This window comes from Barbus barbus, assembly GCF_936440315.1.
Source record: "Barbus barbus genome assembly, chromosome: 38".
In the NCBI taxonomy this organism is placed as follows: Eukaryota; Metazoa; Chordata; class Actinopteri; order Cypriniformes; family Cyprinidae; genus Barbus; species Barbus barbus.
This window is the reverse complement of record NC_136716.1, coordinates 18,437,888-18,460,378: the sequence shown is the minus strand read 5'-3', so window position 1 is coordinate 18,460,378 and position 22,491 is coordinate 18,437,888. Positions and strand designations below refer to the sequence as shown.

Sequence of the window (22,491 nt, the reverse complement as noted above, 5' to 3'; positions counted from 1 at the left end):
GCGTCTGCTAAATGCATAAATGTCTTAATTTACTTTTCAATTTAATAATGTATTGTTAATAATGTTTGTTTTAAAATGCAATTGACAGCATTTTATTCATGTTTTATGAGAATTTGCTACTTGCTGTATTTGTGAAATAAAATAAAATATAAAACAAAATAAAATATAAAATAAAACAGTGAAGTTGTCCTATATGAATATCCTATATCCTATAATAGTCCTATAAGATAATATCAAGATGTTAAATATTCCCTCTGCTTTTATAGTAAAAAAAATAGTTTAACATAAGCCAGTAACAAACATGATAGAATTGTAACACAATATAACTGTAAAAAATTATAACATATGAAAAAAAATTTGTATTAATCAACAATGTACATAATAATAATAATAATTATATTTACCAAAAAGTGCATTTAAATTTTCATAGCACATTCTTATTATTATTATTATTAGTAGTAGTAGTAGTAGTAGTAAATTAATAGTAGTAGTAGTAGTATTTGAAATCAAATAGCCTACATTTAAATAATACAGATGTATAAATAAATAGTGTTTATTTCTGACTAATATCACGTTTCATTCTATTCTATTCTATTCTATTCTATTCTATTCTATTCTATTCTATTCTATTCTATTCTATTCTAGTGTTGGATAAATAAACAGGAAGTTCCCGCTGTAGTTTTCAACACATTTAAGTTGACACTGTTTCTTTAAATACACGAGACACTCCGGCTGGAGGAAATGGAAAATAAAGAGTTGGATAGTAGTTTCATTTTCTCCGTCTAGTATCCTTGGACTTGAAAGAACAATGAACAAAACAGAGGCTGATCCCACAGAAATGTAAGTTTAGAGAGTAACTGTATAGTAATGTTGTGAAAACATCTAACTTTGCTGAATTGAATAATCTGTTTAGCTACTGACTATAGCCTAAGTAACAAACATTAGCTAACATTATCGAAGCGTTCACGAAATCAATATAATTAGCTAATACTGCAAACTCTAGTTTGGTAAACTAATTTTATCATATTATTCAAATGTGCTAATTAAGAAAAACCTACTATTAACCATGGTTTTATTATAGTAAGGTGTATTAACCACGTTTTGATACCATTTGTATTCAGTTTTACTACAAATAACATGGTTAAACTACGGTTAGTATAGCAAAACCATGTTTAATTTGTGGTTACCATGGTTTAACTGCGGAAACCATGTTTTTGGTTTTATTTGTAGTAAAACCATAATTAATTCTCGTAAGGGAAGTTGACCTTGGACAGTTTAAGGGGGACATTTAGTTACACTTCCTCTAAAAACACTTCAGCTGTAGAACACACTGCATGCTATGTGTAAATAAAAATATACTAGCATCAATAATTGCTAATGTAATTGTGTATTTAATGTTACCATTGACAAGTTGTTTTTAGGCAACTGGGGTAAGTTTAAGCGGTCAATCTCTCTTTCCTGCTGTACACTTCATGTTATAAACTGTAGCTTTTCTTCATCAGCTCCAACAGCTTTTCTACATAAATACAGAGATTTTATTTCTCCCCAAACCATAAGAAAGCAAAGTAATTAAATAAACACCTAGTTGAGACAACATCACAAAGTGAAAGTAAAAGTTAGTTTACGGACTTAATTTAAGCAGATTTGAGTAATAACAGTCTGCTGTTTTAACCCTTGTGCACCCTTATGGACATTTTTGTCCATTTTTATATAATTTTGCCTGTGTTAATGTTAACTGCATAAATTTTGGCTCAGGTGTGTATTTTTATTGGAATTTTAATATTCCACCCTCATTTCCTTTAATAAATCTATTTTACACTAGGTACACAAAATTGTTACACTCAGGACCTTTTGGACAAAAATGTCCCCATTGAAACCCATTAAAACTGCTATTTTTAACCGCAGTGCCGTTTAACTGTAAAATGATGCAATTTTTGTTAATAGGCTTTCATTCTGTTGGCAAGGCTTCAAAATTAATTTTTTTACCAGATGGTGCCATTTATTCAGGTTTGGTCTATAAAGGGTCTATAAAGCAAATACTTGCTTTATTCCTGTTTTCTGCTTCTGCGTATTATAGAGCCAATTGGAAAATAATGCAGCTATAATTGTGTGGGTGTGTTGGTATGGATGTCGGAGTGTGGTTTGTATTTGTGTCATAAAAAAAATTGTGTGTGTGTATGTGTGTGTTCTTGTAAAAATTGAGAGAGAGAAACTCTACTGCAATTCACAAATCCAAGCACTGTGTGCACCAGTGGAGATTTGCTGGCATCTAATGGGGAAAATTTGGTACTGCGCCCAAACAAAATTTTACTGAAAGCTAATTTTTTGAAATATCAACCTCAAATTTGGAACACAACTTGTTTAGATTTATGGCTTTGATTTTCTAGCAGGTTTAGAGTTCAACATGTTTCATATATAAAATATTCATAAAATAAAATATAAAATATTGTTCATAAATCATTTTCATAAACTTAAACCGGTATAACTTTTTTTTAGTTTCACTTTTTAAACTTTTTTACTTCAACAATAATCTGCCATGGGTCTTCTTTAAAATGAGACCACACTTAAGTCTTTGCTCCCAAGCTTCTAATTTTTATGACCGTTTTTTTGACATGGGACATTTTTGTCCACTATGGACCTAAGTGTAATTTTTTTTATTGATGCACAAGGGTTAAAGGAACTATATGAAAGTGGAATGGGTGACTCTTTAAAGAAATTTACCTCGGAAATAATTACACAGTTATTTTCACTACTGTAAAATCATAGTGTAGTAGCCATATGGGTTTTCCTACAAACAGTTTAAGAACTTTTCTTTCATTTGAATTCCTTATTTTGAAGACACTAAGTAACCACAGCTTGTGTTTTGGCAGAAACTACATGACAATAGTAAATGTCAGTAAGGAGAGGATGGGTAACACGTCAAGATAATTATAACTTAGAAAACAGATTTTATTTCACCCTGTCAAGAATTTCCAGTATGGTTGCTCAGCTTTGTTGGCCTTACTGAACAGTAACAGCGTTAATTCTTGCTCCAGAATGGATAAAGAAACCCTCCCCACTGAGAGTGAAGAGACAATGGAGGACCAAGAGAACTATGGAGAAGGCGACACAGTAGATGCAAAACCTGACCGCAAAGGGAGATTTATGCTTTTTGGCAGGTGAAACTATTTCTAACTTAATTCATATATCTATTTATCAGTCTGTCCACTCATTCATGCAATGATATCAACCACAACTATTGACCTAACCTGTTATTCAGGTGAGAAAAAAAAACTGTTTATTTTTTCTCTTTTGTGACAGTAATTCAGTGAATTATTTAGTAGTTGTTTAGTTAATTATAGTACAGCTTCAGATGTTAAATTCCATGTCATACACTAGGTGACGCCACAGTTCTCTTTGTAAATGACAAGGCCAAAAAGCTGTGATGCTTGCTTCATATGTAGGCTATTTGAATGTTTGAATGTGTTTTGAGATGTCCAGAATAACTTTTCAAATCTCTTCAGTATGAATCCACCTGCATATTTAGAATTATACTAGTTTTCTGCAATAATAAAAAAAAAAACTTATGTGAAGATATTGTACATTTGGTGACATTTTATTTGGCACTTTTGAGTGTACTTGCTCTGTAACAGGCCTAATATGTAAGTATGATAGTGTGTTTGTCAGTAGAGGTGTGCTCTTGTCCTGCGTGACCCTGGTTGAGGGGTTTGAATAGGCCTTTGGAAAGCTCTGGGGGGTGGTGTGTATGCTGACTCAGGTAGCGTGCGCCAGCCCAGCGGAGTCACCACTCCACTCTTTATAGAGTATAGAGCATGCCGGGACCCTAGCACACACAACACCACACCACAAGGAAAAAAAATCGACCCAAAAGAGCCTAAAATCTGGGAAAGATTCAGCAGATCTAGAGGGAAGAGCAACACGTTTCAATGCAGAGTGGCGTAGCAATTAATGAAGAGCCCAGGTAGGAGAGCACTCTGATGGGAGAGGAGGTAGTAGGGGGGAGTTGGGGGGGTTGCTGCCCCACATCACATGGGACACCTGTGATTCACTCCACTATTCATGTGTGTGTGTGAGAGAGAGTGTATAGGCAGGAACCCATTGTTGTGGTTAGGTAACGTGATGACTAGGCTCTTCTGGAATACTGGCACATATTGTACATCCATGTGGCCTACTAATCTGGATGGATCCTTTGGAAATTTCACAATGGTGATATGAGACGTCTGTGAGAATGTGGCATGAGAATCTGTCAGGCATGTGGAATATTATGTTTGGGACACCGTGAAGTTTTAGAGCAACTAATATTATGATCTATAAGGGGATTTAATTGTCTTCATGACACCGGATATCCCAGTTAGCTGCCATTTCAGATTCTCTGACTGTCATGGGTTGTATTTTGTTTGAGGTTTGATTGTTCTTCTTACAGATGAGCTTATTTATTATTTTGTCTCTTAGAACACACTATGTTCTTATAAATATATATTAGGTGATGTACATGATGGATGAAGGACTCTAATAGATTGGTTGACTGTCTGTCTCTCGCTCAGTAAGAAGAAGGATGGCAAGTTGCAGGAAAAAGAGCAATCTTCTGAAAGCCATTACAGGATTGTTTTACCAACATTCCAGTATAAGATGAGCCACCAGCGCGTTGGGAAGTGCATCATCATCAACAACAAGAACTTTGAAGAAAATACAGGTGAGTCTTCATCTCCATGTCATGCTATGTTGACCAATCAATACTGATTTAGCACACCCAGTAAAAACAGTTGAATTTATTGTATTTTGTAGTTATAATAATATTAATAATAGTATTAAACAATTTGTTGTTATATATTATGGAACCAACTGTTTTTTATGACCTTCTACCTAATTGTTTTGATCTAATTAATTATTGGGAAATAGTTAAAAAAAAATAATATCCATCATTCGTCATTGATTTCTGTAATTTACATTGATATAAAAGTTTTTTTTAAGAAAATATTGATTTATTGATGAATAATTTGTGAAATTGTGATTTTTATCCAGGATAAAACCATATTTGCTTATGTATATAATTATGTAAAAGTAAAATAACAACAAAAAAAACATAAAAATGCATTAGTATTCCAAAGTGAAGGGTCAAAAAAGATATTTAGAACAAAATTAAACCTTTATATCTGTGGCTTATATTTACCATAGTTTCTGCAATAACAACTCAGACACTAGTGTGACTGTTGTTAAAAGTTTTATGAAAAATAGAACTTGAATGTTGAGTCATTTAGAGTTACTAGGTTGATGCTCTGTTATACTACTGCTGCTTACTTTGTGATCTGTGTTTAAGGGATGAATGTGCGCAATGGCACAGATCGTGATGCTGGAGAGCTGTTCAATTGCTTTAAAAACTTGGGCTTTGATGTATTTGTCTACAATGACCAGACCTGCAGGAACATGGAGCAGCTACTTAAAAAAGGTGAGTGGCCAAAATATGTATCTGTACCCCAGATCATCAAAATAACACATCCAGTTTGTAAATTAGGCTTACATAACTCTGCTGGGAAATTTTTATAAAACATATGAAATTAAAATGTGTGTATCATACATCAGTAACGCCAGAAAAAAAATCTAAAAGTGTGTCACAAAACTTTTGTGGAATGTGGTTGGGCTGCCTGATTGCTGGAAGATCGCATCATAACATGTTGTTTTGAATGTTGTTCTGTTCTAAAAACGAGTATACTCCCTAGCTGTCCACTGTCTATATAGGCATCTGCTTTTTAACGCAATATAACCACTTTGCAGCATATCTGTCAACACTCCCGTATTTCACACCCATCTACCGCCCCCCCTCCCGTTTTGTTATTTCTCCGGGGAAACTCCCGTAGTTTGTGTGGCCCAAATCTAGTTATACGAATAATCACATCAATATTTTATTACAAGGTTGTACAGTTGCCAGATATTGTATGAAACGCATCACCTAACGCATCACCTCACACGATCGACACAATACACAAATTTCATTTGTGACCTCAACCTGGCAACCTACAACTCAGTTGCGCTGTAGATTTCTGCACAAGTAATAGATGCGGGAAGTTGAATCTACCATCAGTGGTAGAAATGGAAGGAGAAGAGTCAGGTGGTGCTCCGGCGAAGAAAAAAATATTTGTGTAAATTTAACAACAGCTGGACGGAAGAATTTAATTTCTTGTCTCGAAGCCATGTAAACAAAGCCCACGCCTTTTGCAAAGTGTGTCGCACTAATTTTAATATCGGATACGGTGGGGAAAACGACACATCTCAGCATATTCGTGCAGCCGAGGCACAGAAGGGCAACACATACTATAAACACACAATGTTAATGTTATGTACAATGTTACAATGTAATGTAATTTGTTCCACGGTGTTTCATTTTAATTTCTAAAATATATAAATATGTAACAGTTATAATAATAATAAAAAAGAAACACAAGTAAATCACGTTATTATTGGTTTTATTTTTTCTTAATAATTACTTATGTATGTACTTATGTGTATAACCTAACCCCCCCCCCCCCCTAATTAATTAACCCCCCCCCCAAATAAATTAATTAGTAGTTAATTTTGTCAAACGTCAAATTTATATATTTTAACTCTCTCTGCTGTCCTCTACTGTTAGTGGCCCAAATTACTTGTGTGTTATTAAAAGTGTTTGCAAACCCAGTTTATCCACACTAAGATAACTAAAATTGGAAGTGTGAAAAAAGTTTTATTTTCCGTCTCTTACATATCTTGTCTGTACGTGTTTCAGTCTCAGAAGAGGACCACAGCGACAGCTCCTGCTTCGCCTGCATCTTGCTGAGCCACGGCGAGGAGGGCATGATTTACGGCACAGACGGAGCAATGCCCATCAAGAGCATGACCTCGCTCTTCAAAGGAGACATGTGCAAGAGCCTCGTGGGCAAGCCCAAGCTCTTTTTCATCCAGGTAAGAGGAGCAGGTCCACAGGAGGATTTGGGGAGGAGAGAGGAGGATGAGGAAGCAGTGATGGAGGAGAAAATGGAGCACCTACATACAACGGTGTCTATTGTTTTAATGCTATTTCAGTCGCACCATACCCGGAGTTGCCCTACCTTTTTTGAAGTGTACTTTAAGTGGATATTGACATGGTCATGCGTTTTTACTGGCAGGCTTGTCGAGGTTCAGAGTTTGATGATGGTATACAAACAGACTCAGGACCGCCCAATGACACGATAGAGACAGATGCCAATCCAAGACACAAGATTCCGGTAGAGGCAGACTTCCTGTTTGCCTATTCAACTGTGCCAGGTATTTTCTTACTCTTAATTACAGGATGTGGAATGCAGGAAATTTTGTCTCAAAAAAAGTCCCACGGAAAAAGCATCTTTTTTAAAAATTGTCCTCTAGAGCTGCATGCAATAAACATACAGCATTCCTTATAGTCCAGTTCATGAATAAATGACTCAAGTTCTTTTTAACAAGTTTTTTAAGTGAGTCAAAACATATAGCTTGAATAGTCTAGTCTCATTCATGAACAGATGACTTTTATGATTAATTAAAAAAAGAATCACAAACTCAATGTATATATTACTTATACATTACTATTCAAAAATTTAGGGTCATTAAGCTTTTGTTTTTTAAAGAAAATAATACTTCTATTCAAAAAGAACAGTAAGGTTATGGAAGCGTATTTTTGCCACAGACTTTTCTTTTTTTCCCCTTTCTTATCTCTGCGAGTTTATATTTTACAATTCAGAAAATTCTGAGATTACATTTTCACAATTCCGTCTTTTCCGCTGAATTCTGAGTTTATATCTCACAGTTCTGTTTTTTTCCCCAGCATGGGATGAAGCCTTCTACACACTGCACAATTTTAGCAGTCCTATAAGATCATTACAAGTCACACTGTGTGACATGGATCTAATAAACTTGGGTACAACATGTATGCATTACAGACTGTACGATTATGAGCCCTAGTGACTCGTAGGCTACGACGCAATTCACTATTGAAGAATAAAATGTCATTAGCATGCGCTAGTGGTAAACAAAAAGAGCACGACGAAGCACAATTTGCCAGTTGTACTTTTTATATTTGCTGAAAAAAAGAGGATCTGTGAAAGAGGAAGTTAAAAGAGATCGAGGTAAACAGTTTTAAGTTTTAGCGCCATGTCACGTTGATTAACATAACATTTCATGTAGCATTTTTATTGTCTGGTCAGTAAACATAGGTCGTAGCATCAAACACACTGCAATGATCATGCTGAATTTCTGACACTGTCAGAAAATGAGCGCAGGCTATTTCGAATAAATGCTATTCTTTTAAACAAATCTCTCCATCAAAGAAACCTCACAGTACACACAAAATATTAAGCAGCAAACCTGATTTTCAGAAATTAAAAATGTCTTACTGAAAAAATCTTGCTATGCTCTTACAATGCTATAATAACAGTTTTACAAGCAATCCAATTTACCTTTTTTCAGTTGGTATCCATTTAACAGTTTATGTATTGTTATACTGCTTATTGAATCTGTCAATTAGCAATTGAACTGCATAGTTTGGGCCCTATTGTTAATTTTTTCCATTAATATTTATGTAATGTACAGTACCAATTTAACAGTTTCACTAGGTGAAAGAGAATGTATATGATATGCAAGCAAAATGGACATTAAAACTGAAATACCTAATATTTAAATAAATATTTAAATCAAATCAAGAGGTTGTGAATCAGAAAACCTGTTTAGATATGCAGCCCTGAGTTGAGATATTGTGATATCATGTGACACACAGTTGTACAGTAATGTAACTTTCTTACACATTTGTTCTCACAGGTTACTACTCGTGGAGGAATCCGGGCCGAGGCTCCTGGTTTGTCCAGGCCCTCTGTAACGTTCTTAATGAGTTTGGCAAACAACTTGAGATCATGCAGATCCTCACACGGGTCAACTACATGGTGGCCACCAACTTCGAGTCCTGGTCAGAAGACCCCCGTTTTAGCGAGAAGAAACAGATACCTTGTGTAGTGTCCATGTTGACTAAAGAGCTCTACTTCAACTGATCTGAGCACACCATCTTCACATGCTGTGCTCCGTCTGCCTTTTCACAGCACACACATTTTCTTGCCAAGGATTTTATAGTAGCACACTTTTAATATGTTATCTTTTAACAGTAAATATTAATCAAATTGTTAACCTTTTTCGTCATTGATCTACCATAAGGAGAGAAACCTCAGTCTAATGCTTGAGCAGAATATTTTTACATAAATGTAAGCAGCATTTTTAAGCGGTGCACATTTCAGGATGGCAGGCAGGAAAGACACATCAGGTGTACAAACACTGACCACTGACTAACAGAACGACTGACTTCACTCGACACAACAGTCAGGGATGATCCCAGCTGGAAGTTTGTGTGTGAACGCAACATTTTTTTTACTTTATACTGGGCATATAGACACCGAAATGGTCTTCCTTTGTGCTACTTCCTGTTCAAATCCACTACTTTTTCAGTGAATGTTCTACTTCAACTTTCTATTCCAGGGAATAGTAATGTCACATATTATCTGATCTTTGTCCACTGGCAATGTCAAATATCCATGTTGCTTTGCCAACTTTGAAAGTTCTCTGCCACTTTTACTTTACTAGATAAAACCCTTTATTGATCATAATAAAAAAATTAAAAAATAAACAGTGCATGAAAAAGACATCTAATACCACACAAAACCGTTGCTGTTGTTCTGTTTTTATAATACTAGCACCTCAAGCTTTAATTCTAAGCAAATAAATGGCCATTTGTAGCATTTTAGTTTGGTTTGGTTTGGTTATTCCAGAATGCTCTTCAGAGGAGGTCAAAGAAAGGGCATGAATGGAAATGGAGTGGCAAATAGTGAAGTAATGCTGACCCGCACGGTTTTAAAAGCTTTTCATTCATGCCTCACTGGTTAGTTTGTGTTCACTTAAAAACTGAAATCAGATGAGCATTCATTCTGTGTATTTTTGTCTGATGTTTTGTACCGAATGCGTCTATAATCTACAGAGGCAGCTATTGTTTTACTGGTGGCCATTTTAACCATTTATCACCCATCTGACCAAATGTGCTGTTTCAAACTTGATGGAAGGTTCTGATGTTTTCAGAGCTTGTTGTCTTTGGTTTTGTCCAACAGTTTTTAAATTTTCGGTTCTTTCTGTATTTATCATTCTGATTCTTAATCCAGATCACACACTGAATCTGCCAGCCTGTGCACCATCTGACCACAAATTAAAGGCCCTCTTTTCTTTATGCATGGATTATTAGATATTAAGTGCTCCAACTATACTGTAGGAAGTGCTAGCTCCACTTGTTTTGAAATAGAAAACTTTTTTTAAATTTTTTTATAGTACATTGTTTTTAAAATTTAAATGCTTTATGGTGATAATATAATAATAATTACTTTATTTTATTTTTTGCACAAATGCCCTGAAAAATGTGTTTACATTGTCAACATTACATTGTATAAAGTGGGGCAGATTTTTGTTTAAATTACTTTAATTCAAATGAATGCCTTTGTAAGCCTTATTTTATTGTATTAAAAGACTTTATTGAAATCTGTCTTTTGTTTTGTAATATTTCAAAGTAGTTACACACTTCTTTTCAGAAGCTTAAATGTTTTTGAAAACATACAATTTTAAATAATTATTTTATATTTAAATATATTTAAAAATGTAATTCATCCCTGTGATGGCAAAACTTTCAGCAGACATTATTCCAGTTATCAATATCACATGATCCTACATAAATTATCCTGATATGCTGATTTGATGCTCATGAATTTCTTACTATTACCAATGTTGAAAACAGTTGAGGTACTCAATATTTTTATGGAAACCGTGATAAATTTTATTTGGGACTTATGAACAGAACGTTAAAAACAGCATTCTTTTGAAATAGAAACTTGTGTAACATTATGAATATCTTTTAATCAATTTAATGCGTCTTTACTGAATAAATGAATTAAACCCCAACCCTCATCGGTTTCCATCACAAGATGGGGGCAGATTTCGAGGCATCGCAAATAAGCAGCGGTTTCCTGTTGGTCTCCTGGTTGTCGTGACCAGGACAGACAACTTGGTAGAGTGAGTCTGTGAAGGTTCTTGCACAAAAACTGTACAGGGGCGTCATGGTGTCAGCCCCCAAGAAACAAACCAAACCTCCTTCTGAGCTGGAGAAGATGCCAATGCACTGAAAAGTTCTCCCACTTACATGGGTGAGCTCATTTGGAATACCATTGTGCCAGGCCGTGTAGTTGCCATTGAAGTATTCAATGCACCAGGACGTTGGGCCCCGGCCCAACCAGCAGTCCTCCTCTCGGCCCTTCCTAGGGATGCTGGGGTATGTGAGTCCTAGTTCCCAGTATGTCTTACCAGTAACCTGCACTTCCCAGTAGTTGCGAACATCCGTGAAGCCCTTCCTGCTAATCACATTCAGGGTGGTATCGAATCGAGAGGGGTTTTCAGAAACCTCCTGCCAGGTATCGGTGTAAGTGACTGAGTCGCCCTCAGGGGAAATAATAAGCTTTGGGTGAGCAGAGTCAGGATCCAGAACAACTTCTTGGGCATCTGAGAAACGGAAAGTGCCAAAGGTATTGTAAAATTACAAACTATATTTAGAAACAAATTCCTTGCGAGAGATATGAGGAAAAGACAGCATGTGTTAGGAAACATTGCAGGGATTTTTGAACGTGCTTAGGCTGTACATACTAAAAGCGCTAGAGTAATTTACATGTAGAAATGTGTAGACCCTCACAGCTTTGGAAGAGTTTCTTGGTGACAGGAACCTGAGAGCGTATGAACAGCAGCAGGTTGATGGTTAAGCCGAGCAGCTGTTCATTCTTAAACTTATCCATCTGTATTAACTCTGGATCTGTCTTCTTCAGAGTCTCTATTATCCTATAAACAAGGAAAAATACAGTATGAGAAGAAAAATGAAAATGCTGCACAACCAGGAAGGACTGTTGTGCGGAAACTTCAGATCGCATGCTTGATTAAATGCTTGGCGCAGTTTACTAAACTATTTTTCCTGTATCACAAATGAAAACATGCATTGTCATAACACGTAAACCACTTAAAAAAAATAAAAATAAAAAACAATACAGGGTAAAATGTTCCAGAAACTTTGGAGTGTTACATACTTCAAATTTCTGTTCATACCATAAATTTCCATCATGGACCAGAAACCAAATTCCCCAAACTGCAACACTACTTACCGTTCCTCCATCTCCGACATCTGTAAGTAAAAGAAATGGAGAAATCATGGTTGAAAAAATATATTTGTAGAACATTTCCACACTGCAAATACAATTTCATAAAATTGTGCAGCTGCGTTAATTTTTCTATGCAAGAGATTTTCAAATGGAGCCATGCAAAAATTTTTTGAAAGAAATAATTTTATAAAATAATTTTTAAGGCTAATATAGTTAACATGCTTAAGAGAATAAATATATTTAACTTTTTTTTCTTTTTTTTTTGCATTTTTATAAAATGTATATTGTTATTCTGCTTTCTGCTTAGTAACAGTATGAAAAAATATACATAGATTTGAGGGGGAAAAAATCAGTTCATCCATTGCTTCAATACAATGACAATACAAAAGCGAATTATTTAACCATACTTAAATACCATACTTAATGTTTTATTAAACCATATACAGGTAGGTACAGTACATCTAAAAAAATAGAATATCATGAAAAACTTAATTTTTTGTAACTTATTTCAAAAAGTAAAACTTTCATATATATTTTAAATTCATAACATGTAAAGTAAGACATTTCAAAAGTTTTTTTTGTTTTAATTTTGATGATTAGAGCTTACAGCTCATGAAAGTCAAATTCCAGTATCTCAATATATTAGAATATTTATATTTGATTAAATGACCATCTCTACAGGATAATTTCAGGGTATCTCTTGTTCTTTGAAACCACAATAACGGGGAAGACTGCTGACTTGGCAATGGTCCAGAAGACAATCATTGACGCCCTCCACAAAGAGGGTACGTCACAGAGGGTCATTACTGAAAGGTGTGGCTGTTTACAGAGTGCTGTATCAAAGCATATTAAATGCAAAGTTGACTGGAAGGAAGAAGTTGGGTAGGAAAATGTGCACAAGCAACAGGGATGACCGCAAGCTTGAGGATACTGTCAAGCTAAGCTGATTCAAACACTTGTGAGAGCTTCACAAGGAGTGGATTGAAGCTGGAGTCAGTGCATCAAGAGTCACCACGCTCAGATGTCTTCAGGAAAAGGGCTACCAAGCCACTTCTGAAACAGAAACAACGTCAGAAGCATCTTACCTGGGCTAAGGAGAAAAAGAACTGGACTGTTGCTCAGTGGTCCAAAGTCCTCTTTTCAGATAAATTGAAATTTTGCATTTCATTTGGAAATCAAGGTCTGGAGGAAGAGTGGAGAGGCACAGAACCCAAGCTGCTTGAAGTCCAGTGTGAAGTTTCCGAAGTCAGTGATGATTTGGGGTGCCGTGACGTCTGCTGGTGTTGGTCCATTGTGTTTTATCAAGTCCAGAGTCAATGCAGCCTACCAGGAGATTTTAGAGCACTTTATGCTTCCATCTGCTGACAAGCTTTATGGAGATGCTGATTTGTTTTTCCAGCAGGACTTCAGCACCTGCTCACAGTGCCAAAACCACTTCCAAGTGGTTTGCTGACCATGAATTACTGTGCTTGATTGGCCAGCCAACATGCCTGACCTGAACCCCATATGGAACCTATGGTATATTTTCAAGAGAAAGATGAGAAACAGTCGATCCAACAATACAGACGAGCTGAAGGCTCAATAGCACCTCAGCAGAGCCACAGGCTGATCACTTCCATGCCATTCCTCACTGATGCTGGAGTTTGTGCTAAAGGAGCCCTGACAAAGTATTGAGTGCATAAATGAACATACTTTAAAGAACTTGAACTTTTATGCTTTGCAAATCCTTTTTTTGATTGATCTTAGGAAATATTCTAATATTTTGAGATACTGGATTTTGACTTTCACGAGCTGTAAGCTCTAATCATCAAAATTTAAAAAAAAAAAACGTTAGAAATCTCTTACTTTACATGTAATGAATCTAAAATCTATATGAAAGTTTCACTTTTTGAAATAAGTTACAAAAAACGATATTAAATTTTTTTTTAGATGTACCTGTAAATGGGTTTTACATCCGAAAATTGCCATCCAATACTGCCATCCAAAAGTTTGGGGTCTCTCTGTGCTCACCAAGGCTGCATTTATTTGATCATAAATATACATGATCCTTCAGAAAAATGTGCTGATTTGCTGCCCAATTAATACTTCTTATTAATGTCAATATTGAAATTGGACGAGCTGCTTAATATTTTTGTGGAAAACATGTTTAAATTTCTTTTTGAGAATTTTTTGATGAATAGAAAGTTCAAATGAGCAGCATTTATTTGAGATAGAAATAGTTTGTAACAATTTAAAAGTGTTCACTGTCACTTTTGATCAATTTAATGCATGATTGCTGAATAAAAGTATTAATTTCTTTTAAAAAATTAAGCTTTTTAAAAGCTCTAAACTTGGGGTTTGGTGCTCATCAAACCTTCAAGCCTTCTATTACAACCTCAGCTATACAATATTACCGTCTGAAAACTACTACAGGACACTGTTCTGGTCTAAAAATGCACCTTCTCTTGAACCTGACATTGATCTTTCTCCATCTGTGCAGACAGTTCAGTGAGCTGCTGATCGATTTCTTGTGTGAGGTAGTAGCACTTCTCAATACTGTCCTCAACAGTTCTCTCCATGGCTTCTGTCTCAATATCCAACTGGCTCAGTGTAATTCTCAGATCCTCATCCAAAACCCTCTTCATGTCATCATATTTTTTCTTAATCTTCTCTTTTTGAGCTGCAGCCTTGCTCTGTGGAAAAATAAAGCATACTTAATCACATAAATCAGAGTCATCTACCATATTTTAAACATTGCATTTATTGTACTTTCAGACATTAATGCCAGTTTCACCAACTTACATTGAAGTCAGATTGTTTTGATGACAGTTTCTTCATTCGGAAAGCCAGAATGTCTCTTTGTCTCTTCAGGTGCTCCTGATGTTTTGTTGGGGTGTCCTTGAATGCGATATTTCAAAGGTCAAAATCAAGTCAAATATACCTTTATCTGTCGCAAATGTCCATTAGAACAAACAGAAAGTCATTGAATCGTTACCTGAGTTTGTGTCTTCATCATTGACTCAACTCTAGTACCAGTTCTTCACTTAATTTGATTGGTTTGGTTTGTTTTTTCTTCTCTTGTTCTTCCAGTCTTATTCTCCACTAGCAAATGACTAACCTAAGCCCCAAACTTTGAGCTATATACTGTACGGTTAAGATGCCAAGGATGGAGGAGGGGTGACAGTCCATCTGTTGTTCCTGTGCCCTGGGAAGTATTCGAGTTGTACAACTAGGGTCCGTAAATCTGGCTGAAGGACTGAAGGAGCTGTACTGGGCCTGCTGTAGTCCGAGTGCATTGTGTCCAAAAAGAGAGAGGAAGCAGCACTTGTAGCCAAAGAAAGCCTCTATTTATATCACACTCTCACATGGAAGACATTTAAAAGCTTTGTGTTGCAACACCTAACATTTGGATGTTTAAATCAAAGTGTCCAGTTTAACAGTTGAGGAAAAATTTGACAGGGTTTTCATCTACAGACCAGTCTGCATGTGCCGCAACTGGGACGAATTCCAAATAGTTCAGAAACAGTTATGGAGCAGGTAGCACCAGTTATAGGCTTTAGCCATGACCCTGTTAGCCCTTGTAATGACTGATACAAATTCTATGAATTGCGTGCGAGTGGGAATGCTTGAATTGAGGCCTGTGCCAAACCACCTGCAGCTGCTGCCTGTCTTTCTATAGACCTACCCGACACATCACGGCCAATTTCCCGTCACAGTGCCACTGAGCAACAATTATTCAGCCTCGAGCCATTTGATGAGCAGGCGTGCGTAGGAACTGACGCAAGTCGGTGATATATCGTTGATTGATGCAGTGCATTTTAAATATGGCTGAAATAAAGGCAGGAGTTTTAACACTAAGCAGGTGGAATGTTACTGCCTAGTTCCTTTGAAGCCAACTTGGGGAATGTAGCAGATTTGGTTTTCATTCTTGCATAAATAATGCAAATGGAACTGATACTTCTGTTCATAGATGTGTGAAACTGTTTATAGACTGACATCTTGATTATAACATGCATGTCATGCTGCCATTAAGCTGAAACCTTACAATGACTTTACAATTTTTTTTACATGTGTGAACACTTGCAGAAAACTTGCAGAAAGTGGAGAGCACTCCACAAATAATGTGAAAAGTGAAAATGCAAACACCTCTATGGTGTTTTGAACATTTTAGACAAGCATCTTTCCTTTATTTCCATCTGCTATACGTCTCGCATTTTCAAAGGCAAAAACTTTTCTCGCAATACGCAGATTTCTGGTGTGCATGTGAGTGCAAATTGAGGAAATATTTTTTAAAAAAGCTTTTCACTTGTACTTTTATATGGAGTAATTTGGAAAGTGTGTAATATCTTCAATAAGACGTTATTTCAGTTCAATATTTCCCCAAAAAGTGAAATCCACCTCTAGCCACCTTATTTTTCAATGCAGAAGTAAGCCGTTTTCTCGGAATGTGCAAGACGTCCGGTTCATTCATTAATAACCAGAAGAATAACAATGTGCAGTAAACGGTAAAACTACTTCTACTACAAACCAGCGTGTTCATAATTAAAGGGGAAATATGATACAATTTCATATTTTCCTTTCTCTTTGTAGTGTTACAAGCTGTTCATGCATAGAAAAGATCCCTGAAGTTGCAAAGACTAAAGTCTCAAAACCAAAGAGATATTCTTTATAAAAGTTAAGACTTGACCACGCCCCCCTAAAACGGCTCATTCAAACACGCCCCCACATGTCTACGTCACAATGTGGGGAGATTTTCATAACACCGCACAAATGTATATGCAAATAAAGTTGGCGTGATTTTTTTTCTCGCTGTAGTATTGTTGTTGCCTCTGCGCCATGTCCTGGAGATGCTGTGTTTCGTTGTGAAAGCAAAAGTACTTTGTTTAGGCTTCCAAAAGAGGACACAACAAGAAATCAGTGGTTAAGTTGTATTTACAACTGTTCCAGAGCAGTACAACGCAAATATCTGAGTGTGTGCGGCGCAATTTACGCGATGCATGAAAAGACAGTCTAAGTCATTATAATCAGTAATTATGTCCCCAATGGATGCAACAAATGCCTCGTTTGAAATGGGTTTTATTGTTTTAGTCTCGCCGCGCCGGAAACGGCATGACTATACGGTGAGGGCCGTAACATTTCCGTCTCACGCTTGAGGTATTCGGCCAATCACAACGCACTGGATAGCTGGCCAATCAGAGCACACCTCGCTTCTCAGAACGATGTGCTTTGTAAAAATCGATGCGTTTCAGAAAGGCGGGGCATAGAGGAGAAACAATAATTTACAGTATGTGGAAAATAATGTGTTTTTTTTACTTTAAACCACATAAACACATTGCATTACACCAAATACACAAAATATTGTTCTTTTTAGCAACGTCATATGACCACTTTAAGATAACGCATTACCATAATATTTGACCCTGGACCACAAAACCAGTCTTAAGTGTAAATTTTTCGAAATTGGGATATATACATCATCTGAAAGCTGAATAAATAAGCTGATGTATGGTTTGTTAGGACAGGACAATATTTGGCCGAGATACAACTATTTGAAAATCTGGAATCTGAGGGTGCAAAAAAAAAATCTAAATATTGAGAAAATCGCCTTTAAAGTTGTCCAAAAGTCCTTAGCAATGCATATTACTAATCAAAACTGAAGTTTCAATATATTTACAGTAGGACATTTACAAAATATCTTCATAGAACATGATCTTTACTTAATATCCTAATGATTTTTGGCATAAAAGAAAAATCAATCATTTTGACTCATTAATGTATTTTTGGCTATTGCTACAAATATACCCCAGCGACTTAAGACTGGTTTTGTGGTCCAGGGTCACATATGGTAAGACACACCAATTTGCAATATCAAGCAGCAAAACAAGCTGTTTTGTACAGCTAAAAAATAGCTGGAAGCATATAACACCAGAAGCCAGCATAAAATAAAAAAATGGCCACGCCCACTCTTACGGGAAATATAAGGTGGACAGCTCTATCAAAACATTGCACTGTTTGTTTGAGATTCCCGACTAGCTCCACACATCAGCTTTGGCTCAACCAATGGTGTGAGTTCAGGGCGAGGCTTTCTGTTTTTATAACCTATGGCAGATGGGAGGAGTTCAGTTCAGTGGTGGCAGAAATGACTTCACCTTCAATGTCAGACTACTGTATAAGTCTAGAACTGCATCTGTGGCAACATGCAACAATGTATGTTGTATTACAGAGATAATACAGTTTCAAATTATTTGAATAGTGAGTACACAAAGTAGGTTTAGTACTTCTTGACAAGTTTTTCTTGTTCAAGTACATATGTCTCAAATCACCGCCTTCCTTGTGACATCACTTCTAAGGTTTTTCACCTATGGTGTAAACTTCCTCATACATTTTAACCACATTTTGTGTTCTTGCAGACAGGGAGCATCTATATCAGGTACAGAAACCATATTTTTCAGTCAGAAAAATAGTATTACATTTATACTTTTTTAATTAAAACAGCATACTTTATTTGTATAATTTGAAATGCTGCATCAGAAAGGTAAAATTAAAGAAAAAGTGAGGCCTAATTTACATTATGTATGACAGTGTCAATGATAGCAAGTTACATCTCAAGTCACCATTTAGTATACATTTATTAACATACCATTTAAGCAAATATTTCAAACACAATTACATTTACGTTGGTTGTCAATGTGAGGAATTGTTTCCTGCCTTTTTTTCTTGCTTATGCTGCTCACAATACTATCTGTTGTTAAGCTAACAGACAAGTATATTTCTGAAGAATGATAATATTTTAAATAATTGTACATCATGTAAACAGATCATACTATGTGCACCCAGTGTAATTGTACCATTTAAGAACACCTTGATTTTCATTTTTACGCCGAAGTAACCACAGATTGTTCTGTTCTCAGGCTCACACTGACAGCATCCCATTACTCACCACTACTGAAAAAATGGCAGGTGTGTTATTTTAAAGCTCTTCGATCTGTATTATTACAACTAACATGTTGCTTTGTTTTAAACAGATTCTTTGTCTCTGCAGATAATAATGATGTATTTTACATGCATGGAGCCGAGGAACAAGTGTGTGCTGGATACCTTTACAAATCTCCCCCGGAAAATCAGTTCAAGTCTCAGGTATGTTTCCCTGGAAGAGAAGAACAGGTTACTATATCAGTACATTGGTGAGAATCACTTAGCTAATTCCCTAATATTTTTTTTTTTTTTTTTTTTTTTTTGCAGAAATCATGGAAAAGGAGGTTTTTTGTTCTTCTAAAGTACAGAGACAACATATGCCAACTTAAGTACTACAAAAATGAAGAGAAGAACAAACCACTGGGAGACATTGACTTGTCTAAGTATGGCCAATATTTGCACTCTGCACTGTTTATAAGTAATTGGAATTTCTGTATCATATCATTAAAGCCTGTCTGTCAACTGCCCAACAACCTCCCACAGTACCTTATCAACAGATTATCTTATATATTGAACATCATAGTTTGTCTTGACAAATTTTTCTTGTACGATATGTATTGCACAGTGAGACTACAGAAGAAATCATCTGTTTTTCCGTCTGCCCTTTAGGGTCACATACATGTTCTTGTACCCTGAGATGCATGCAATGTGGAAATGGATTCATAAAAATTTCAGATGTTCTTCTTCGTCTGTAATGTTTATTAGAGTACAAGAGAGAGACTACTTCCTTATAGGAGAAAACAGGTTTGTCCTGAATGTTTTTGCTTTCTTTAGAGCGGTGATTTATTGTTCTTTTGTTTCTGGTATACATTGAGTGGAAGCATTTTATAAATATGCATATAAAAAATAAATTAGAAATGAATTACAGAAATGTATTACATTTTGTAATTTCAAGTAAAATCAAGTTAAGATATGATTTAAGAATATTTAAATAGTCTCTAAAACATGTAATATAACATATTTGTGCAGTTGGGAGATGGACAAATGGTTCACTGCTTTATTTGACGTCTTAAACAATCGTCCACACAGACTGTTGGATTCCAAGGTAATGTTTTGACATTTCTGACTGTCTCGCATGCATTTTCTACACACGTGTGCATTGTATACAAAATATTTCTTTAAGATGAATCATCTGTATTAAACGTCACACAGACATTCGGGTCAAAGAGACACATCAGTGAACCGCTGCGGTCAGAAAATGACAATACGCAGGTATGTTCGCACATGCCAACTGGTGTTACAGGTTTTATGATCTTTAATTATGCTTATCTTTATTCTATTCATTGCCTAATGCAAAGTTTCCCAACTATTATTGAGAATCTTTTTTTTTTTTATCACCCGAGGAGACTGACAGTTTAGTCCCAATTAAATGTGATTTAAAACAATAATCAGCTCTTATAAATGCTCCATTAAACGGCAACCCATACTGATTATACCAAACATGCTAAAACAATCTGCCTGTTGTCTGGAGAGAGAGAGAAAAAAACAGGTTTGCTCATTTTAGAAACATTGCTTGTTGTTTTTGTTATGGTTAACCTTTGATGTCAAAAATAAAATCCTTTTGACATATTCTGGCTATATTTGTATTTCATTTGTAGCTATGCATTAATGTAATAAGACAAGAAAATAATATCATCATCAATATTGTGCCAAGAACAGAAAACTGAGTGGGGTCAAACAAAACATGTTACACATGAGCTGCCATTATCTGTGACCCATGAACCAATCTATGTTTCTCAGATAAAATTGAAGAGTAGTAAGGTAGATATACTTTAGATATACTTGCAACCAACACAGGAGTAAGTACAAACCTATACACACAAACATACTTTACTAATATTTTCACTCTCTTTTTACTCATGGGAGACTAAACTAACAACAGACATAAATCATGAAGACAACGACACAGATGACCTTTCAGAATGAATAACAACTCAGGCTTCATTCTCAACTCCAGCTCCTAATGTCACAACAGACCAACAGCCTGGTTTCACTTTTACAGTCCAAGTGATATGTTTAAATAATTTCCAAATATATGTAATGTTGAATAGGACTCTTTGTATGCTAATCATACATTTTAGTTTCACTGACTTAAGCACTAAAGCAAAGCAAAATGATTAACATTTTCAAAATAAAATTCCATTGGAGACCTCAGTTATGAGCTGAACTGCAGAAGTTGCATTAATTCACCTTCAAATAAAGAAACCTTCAAATCATTTAAAAAATACATATAGTTATTAAAGCAAATGACAACAAGACAATTATTTCAGAACAAGTCAGCTCATTTTTGAAACAAACAGACAATTTTGTGGCATATGTAAATATGCAATAAATATATATTTTAAAATGACAATATTTTGAAACAAATGTATGTTCTTATAAACTGCTTTATGTGAAAAGTAAAGAAATTTAACTGCATGACCTGTTTAATGTGCACATTAAAACTGTATCATATGTTCTTTCAATGTCATTATTTTGTCTTTTAATAAAAGATTTATGGTTTTGGAATTTTTGACTTAAGTGTTTGTGTTCCCTATAGCATAGAGTCCCTAAAACTAACTGGCATCTGATCATAAAATGACTGTTTTTCTTTTTGTTTATTCCACAAACAAATTAAGTACATTACTTTGTGTATTTTATATGGTATGTAGCATTTTTATTATAAAGGTTTCTTATGATAAAAACTTTGCTTTTAATATGCATTGCAATTTGTCCTCAAAATCAGTTCATCTTTAGAATTTGTCTGTATCTGTGCATTCTGTACAAAGTACAGATCAGATAAATCAGTGCCAGGTCAGAAGTTTGCATTTATTTTTAGGCCAGAAAAATATTCGCATCCATTATGTACACTGTCTGTCACAATGGTTTTAGCAGAGAGTTTATCACACTGTTCACAACACCTAAATAACACTATTTAGCAGGGAAGTTCAATATTACATGCTCATGAACCCAGACTCCTAATAAAAATCTAGATTTCTTTTTATGTTTTACTTTCAGAAAAAGCATTATCTTATTATTGCACATATACCTATAATGAATATTAGATCATTAGTTAATGTTCATTCAAATTCCATTGGAGATAAAAAAATAAATAAATAAATAAATGCCATCATTGATAAAATCACTTAATCACTCCCAACCCCAACTCAACCTACCAAGAGCATGTTACAAAAAAAATCAAGGGTGGAGAAAAGACAATTATTATTAGAGTATTTACTGGAATACATCAGTCAGAATTCCCCCTATAATCCCCAGCAGCACACAAAGAATATTTTTTTGGCACGGTAACTTAAGTCACCTCTTGCATTCCTAAGGGACCGAGAGCTTCTAACTGCAT

At 35.4% G+C, this 22,491-nt stretch overlaps 3 protein-coding genes across 3 annotated transcripts; 2 read left to right on the top strand and 1 right to left on the bottom strand.

The window, feature by feature from the left end:
* Window positions 1–684: 684 nt before the first annotated feature.
* On the top strand, window positions 685–10,547 carry LOC306857540 (caspase-7-like). Its single transcript, XM_079397524.1, has 7 exons — window positions 685–840; window positions 3,036–3,158; window positions 4,545–4,693; window positions 5,318–5,446; window positions 6,758–6,933; window positions 7,137–7,275; window positions 8,797–10,547. The coding sequence occupies exons 1-7, from the start codon at window positions 809–811 to the stop codon at window positions 9,021–9,023; spliced, it is 975 nt and encodes a 324-aa protein (XP_079253650.1). The 5' UTR covers window positions 685–808; the 3' UTR covers window positions 9,024–10,547.
* A 431-nt stretch (window positions 10,548–10,978) lies between these two features.
* LOC306857506 (putative E3 ubiquitin-protein ligase TRIML1) lies at window positions 10,979–15,192 on the bottom strand (the record flags this gene model as incomplete). The annotated part of the gene is made up of 6 exons (XM_079397482.1): window positions 10,979–11,556; window positions 11,744–11,886; window positions 12,204–12,223; window positions 14,639–14,872; window positions 14,982–15,077; window positions 15,175–15,192. 6 exons carry the CDS (start codon window positions 15,190–15,192, stop codon window positions 10,979–10,981), a joined length of 1,089 nt encoding a protein of 362 aa, XP_079253608.1.
* A 3,380-nt stretch (window positions 15,193–18,572) lies between these two features.
* On the top strand, window positions 18,573–21,660 carry LOC306858034 (pleckstrin homology domain-containing family S member 1-like). Its single transcript, XM_079398388.1, has 8 exons — window positions 18,573–18,609; window positions 19,091–19,139; window positions 19,222–19,316; window positions 19,422–19,537; window positions 19,764–19,898; window positions 20,124–20,199; window positions 20,307–20,366; window positions 21,021–21,660. Exons 2-8 carry the CDS (start codon window positions 19,133–19,135, stop codon window positions 21,078–21,080), a joined length of 549 nt encoding a protein of 182 aa, XP_079254514.1. The 5' UTR covers window positions 18,573–18,609; window positions 19,091–19,132; the 3' UTR covers window positions 21,081–21,660.
* Window positions 21,661–22,491: the final 831 nt, after the last annotated feature.